Source organism: Alligator sinensis, unplaced genomic scaffold, assembly GCF_000455745.1.
Source record: "Alligator sinensis unplaced genomic scaffold, ASM45574v1 scaffold120_1, whole genome shotgun sequence".
Classification (NCBI taxonomy): Eukaryota; Metazoa; Chordata; order Crocodylia; family Alligatoridae; genus Alligator; species Alligator sinensis.
In genome coordinates this window covers 200,714-206,332 of record NW_005842752.1, presented here as the reverse complement: position 1 = coordinate 206,332, position 5,619 = coordinate 200,714, and the positions used below count along the sequence as shown (strand labels likewise).

At 46.4% G+C, this 5,619-nt stretch overlaps 1 protein-coding gene across 5 annotated transcripts in view; it reads left to right on the top strand.

The window, feature by feature from the left end:
* Nucleotides 1-5,619, top strand: part of FOCAD (focadhesin) — a 293,131-nt gene that overhangs the window by 200,925 nt on the left and 86,587 nt on the right. For all 5 annotated transcript variants that reach the window (XM_025216584.1, XM_006034585.3, XM_025216583.1 and 2 more), the window contains one exon: nucleotides 1,860-1,994. In XM_025216584.1, coding sequence (XP_025072369.1) covers nucleotides 1,860-1,994 — 135 coding nt within the window. The remainder of the gene's footprint in view (nucleotides 1-1,859; nucleotides 1,995-5,619) is intronic.

Here is a 5,619-nt window from a genome sequence, read left to right as displayed (position 1 = left end):
CACGATAAGGTCCGGTTAGCCCTGCCGACCGTGACCTCGCATTGTCGGCCCATGTTCATCTTGGAGTCAGTGATGACTCCAAGATCCCTTTCTGCCTCTGTGCTCTCAAGAAGGGAGTTTCCCATCTTATAAGTGTGCTGCTGGTTACTACTGCCCAAGTGGAGCACCCTGCACTTGTCAGTATTGAAACGCATCCTGTTTTTGTTAGCCCATCCCTGCAACTTATCCAGGTCTTTCTGCAGTCTTTCCCTCCCTGCTAACGTGCCCACCTCATCCCAAATTTTGGTATCATCAGCAAATTTGAACAGGCTGCTTTTCACCCCATCGTCCAAATCGCTGATAAAGAAATTGAACAGTGTGGGCCCAAGACCGAGCCCTGGGGGACTCCGCTGCCCACTTCCCCCCAGGTCGAATATGACCCGTCCACCACCACCCTCTGAGTATGACCCTTCAGCCAATTTGCAATCCATCTGACTGTGTAGGCATTGGTGCCACAGTCACCAATTTTTTTATGAGGATGGGGTGGGAGACAGTGTCAAAGGCCTTGCTGAAGTCCAGAAAGACTACATCCACGGCGACACCTGCATCCAGTGCTTTTGTGACCTGATCGTAAAAGGCAATCAGGTTGGTCTGACATGACCTGCCTCTAATGAAACCGTGCTAGTTGCCCTTGAGCATCATCCCCGATGCCGGCCCATCACAGATGTGCTCCTTGATGATCTTCTCAAAGAGTTTCCCCAGGATTGAGGTAAGACTGGTGGGCCTATAGTTGCCCGGGTCCTCCCTCCTCCCTTTTTTAAAGATGGGGACCACATTGGCCATCTTCCAATCATCTGGAACCTGGCCCGAGCACCACGAGCGCTCGTAAAGCTGTGCCAAGGGCCCTGCAATAACCCCTGCTAGCTCCCTCAACACCCTGGGATGGAGAGCATCTGGACCTGCTGATTTGAACACGTCCAGCCTCTCCAGAAGCACTCTAACCCGGTCCTCCTCAACCTTAGGTCTTGAGGCATTCCCCTCTAGTCTGTCTTGAATCACGGTGGCGGAGTCCCGGTCCCTGCACAAGAAAACGGAGGTGAAGAATTTGTTAGAGGTCTGCTTTCTCCTCTGGCGCAACCACCAGATTGCCCAGCGTATCTTGCAGGGGCCCCACATTTCCCAGCGCCTTCTTCATCCTCCCTATATATTTGAAAAAGGACTTTTTATTATCTTTGATCTTGGACGCTAGTCCTAGTTCTATGTCCGCCTTAGCTTTCCTAACAGCCCCCCTACAGGCCTGAGCAGTAGAGGTATACTCCTCTTTGGAGATCGCCCCCCTCTTCCACCGGGTGTACGCCACCTTTTTGGCAACCAGGCATTCCCGGACATCCTTGATGAGCCAGGGAGGCTTTTGGGCACTCTTGCCCAAAATTCCCTCAGTCTTCTCTTCTACAGGATAAATAATTTTCGTTCTTCCAACCTTTCCTCATAAATCATGTTTCCTAGACCTGTAATCATTTTGTAAGTCTGTGGTGCCCAAAACTGGATGTAGTTTTCCACACATACTTCTTCCTCCTGACCAAGTGAGGATCTGGAAAACAGAAGGGTTTTTTGTGTTTCTTTCTTTCTATAAAGTTACTTCATTTGGAACAGTGAAGCAGCTGCTTTATCTGGAGAAATGCCATTTATTGTTATGACATTCCTTTGTGTGCTGTCAGGCTGTTAATATAACAGAATTTTTCATGTTAACATTCTTCTTTAATGTGCTCTGTATTAATTTGCTGCTTCAGAGCAGAGAAACAGGAAAGTGCTCCAGATCAACAACCTGCCATGCAGGTTGGGCTCTGCCACTCTAGTGATACCTCTCATTTTCCTTCCAGGTCGTTTGTATTCGTTCTACATGGAACGCGCTTTCGCCAAAGCTGAGTTGTGACAGGCGTCCGCTCATTTTGAAAACACTGAACGAACTGTTTGCCTTGGTTCCCTCATTAACGGTGAATACAAATGACTATGAGGTACGTCTCTTAAGTCTGAAGTGGATATTTCTGCATGTGAGTTTTAAATGTGTTACCTCATTTTAGAGACATCTCTAGTCTGATTGTAACAGTTCATGGTACCCTTATAGTTGCACAGCATTTTCAAAGTGCTTTTATATGCATTAACTAATTGAACCTGTGAGTTCAGGTAAGAACATGCCTATTCATCTCCCACAGATGCAGTGTTGGCAATAGACTTCGTATCTCAAGAACCCCTGGCATATGGGAAAAGATACTTTTATTACAAATAATTCTGCAGTTTTTGGGTGCCCTCTTGCGCGAAGTTGAGATGGGTTTTGGGTGCCCTCTTTTTTCCCTTGTTCGTTGAGTGAATGTGGAGTTGGAAGCCATTTCCTTTGTACAGGCAGACAACTGAAGTGGCTTTTGTTTTCACTTTCATGGTCACACAGATTGAGGCGCAAGGGGTGGCTTGGCTTTCTGTCTATTTTCTTCTCTTTCTCCCAGGAAAAAAGGTGGGATATGGAGAAAGAAGATGCATATATGCACTCTGTTCATTGTTTCCTTTTCCGACATGAAGCACATGGGGAGGAGCAGGATTGCCACCAAGATCCCTGTGCAGGGTTTGAAATACAGGTTTGGGGGGGCCTGAGCCCCCCTATAAGAAACAAGAGCCCCCATAAGCCCTCTTATAAGAGATGAGAGCCCCAAACCGCCCCACGCCTTTCTAAGCAGCTCAAGCACAGAACCTTCCCAAAGAGTTGGAGTGTAATTCCTATCCCTGTGGTTGGATATGGGATGCTGTATAATCAACATTTGCATACCAATGTGATAGGTGCCCTAGATAGATAGATGAATGTTCTGATGTTTTTCAAACATGTATCTCTTGCGCTGCAAATTATGCTAGCTGAATCTTTAACCCTGAAAGCCATGCTGTGATTCTGCCATGTAGATATATCAAACTATATCACCATTATAGCCCTAAAAAGAAAGACATTTCAATAGTGGGTGCAGTTTATTTGTAAGGTTGTGGGGAGGGAGGGGAAATTTTTCCTTCACACAAGCAGAATTCAGGAGCAGATTACCAGACTAAGTGTTTTTGGTACGTATTTTCAACCTACCAGCAATATACAGAAAGACACCTGTGTTGTTTTAAGGACTGAGCCTTAGTGTTTTAATTCCCTCGTAACAAGGCTTTTAGCAGATCTTTTTGGCTGCTTTTTTTCTTTCATAATGCAGTAATTCTGTCTTCAGGTTTCAGGTTAGCAGGTGACTCTGCTGTTGCTGTTGTGGTTTTTAGACTGTGGAACTCTTATCCCCTTAATCTGTCTCATTTCTTCTCTTTCTTCTTTGTCTTTTTTTTAATCTCTCTCCGCCATAGGCAACGCTTTATTTTAAGCACGGTTGGGTAGTGCATAGAGAACCTTTTACACTTTTTTTCCTTCCTGTTTTGGAATACTTGCTTTGTCTGGTTATGGTTAGAGCGTATATTTTTATTATACTTTCATTACACTTTTATATATTTTATTATACTTTTATTATTACTTTCATTGTAGTTTGTTTGTTTTTTTTTCTTGTACTAATTAAGTGTTTTGCATTCCTCAAACCATATCTGAGTGCCTAGTGCTGGAAATCAAAGGCTGGTTCTGGAAATTGTAACCTCTTGAGATGACATATTTAACGGAAGTACTTTTGCTGGAATGCAGCCTCTCTTCCCTTCCACAGACTTTAAAAGATTTGAACTTCAGTCCTGTACATCCTGAATTCATTATGACTACTTGTATGCTTAACATTAAGCGTGTGCATCAGTGTTGCAAAACCCAGCCCTGGAGAAGGGAAGTTGCCTCTGTGTGTGTGTGTGTGTGTGTGTGTGTGTGTGTACTGAACCAGATAAATGAAGGTCACTTGCACTGCAGTATCAAGGTATTTATACTAGACTAATCACTGGGATATCCAATACTAGGGCTTTGCAAAATGGCAACATTTCATTTCGATTTCAGATTCGCTGTTTTGAAGGGACAGTGTTTCATTTCACTGTCTTGAAGCACTATTCTGTTCCATTTCGCCAAAACTGTTTTGCTGTTTCAAAGCTGTTTCATCACATTTTGGTGTTTTGCCCATAGGCTATAATGGGGAATCACAAAAATCCCTATAACTTTGTCATTTTGTGCCTGATTTGGGTGAAAACAGCTGGGATGCTAGCCCCTTCTGAGGCAATGAAGCCTGCCAGCTTTCAAGGAGATAGGTGCAGGATTTTCTGGGAAACTACACTTTGTCATGGAGTAGGGTCCCTAGTGATGGCTGTGATACCCCTAGGGTCATGTGACCATGCTAGCTCCGCCCTGCTGGTGCCTTCTCTTCTCACCTGCCGCCACGTCTTGTTGGAAAAGATAATAGATAGGGAGGCTGCCCTTGAGCTTCAGCTCAGTCACGGTCCTAATGGACCCCACTAAACCCTGTAGGTTCTTGAACCCCTTGCTGGGACCCACTCTAATTAGGTACCTCAAGGGGACACCCTAAACCTTATGGGCTAGATGCATGGCTCCTACAATCCCTTACCATGCCCCATGCCTCGCAGATAGTATATTAGTATCGTCCTTGTAATGAGCTCTTGGTCTCACTCTATTTTTGTTGTTGCTGGGCACTCTATGCCCCTGTTGCTGTGCTCGCACTGGCATTGGGGCCTCTACACGACAGTAGTGTGCCCCAATGAGACCTCTCTTCCCCTAAAGCCTCAGTCCACCACTTTCAATAACAACAGGTAAGCAGCACACTAGCACTAGCATCTCAGGCAGCCAAACTGTTACAGAGCCTTTCTTTCCTTTCCTGCAGGAGCTTCTTCTCCAGCAGCTGCCAGCCCCAGCCCTGGGGCTTAGATGTGCCCAGGGCCCTGCCTCGTTCCGGTCAGCTAACCAGAGACAGGTGCTAGGGGTATAGGTTGTAGCCGTGTTGGTCTAAGGACATGGCACTGGCACACAAGGTTCTTTGGGTCAATCTGATATCTTTTAGTAGACTAATGGAATAGTTATAGAAATATATCTTAGTAAGCTTTTGGGTTGAAAACACTTACTCAGGCTGAGGAAGCACCTGCAGTTGGTGTGTGTGCTCTTCCTGGATGGAAGGAATAGTAAAGAAGCCAGAGGCTGGCATGCAATGCAGGCAAGAAAGGCAGTCAGTGAAAATGGAAAAGGAGGTGTCAGGGAGTGAGGGACAGGTTAGGGTAGAGGGGAAGGGGGATGTAGCAGGTAAAAGTGGTGGAGAGGTACCTGGACTGGCTGGTGGGTGGCATGTTGGCACAGGAAAATGGATCCCCCTCTTCCACGTCTCCTCACCTGTGCTCTTCTACCTCCCAGACTCTGTTCACCAGGACCACCATCCAGTGATCCAGGGTTTTGCTGCTGCATACGCTCCCCTTCACCCTTGGGTTGCACATAGCCACCAGCACGTGGACCGTACTGGATCGCAACAGATCTAGCCATTTCTTAATGCCCTCCTTCAGCTGCTTCACCAGTGCCTGCACCTGTGGTGACGGTGGCTTGCCCCAGCCAAGAACATCAATCCCCTGGAACTTCTGCATTTCGTTTTCAGGTTTCGTCACTACAGGGATCACCTGGCTCAGGAGGGCAACAGCTCTGCCCCCCCCCCC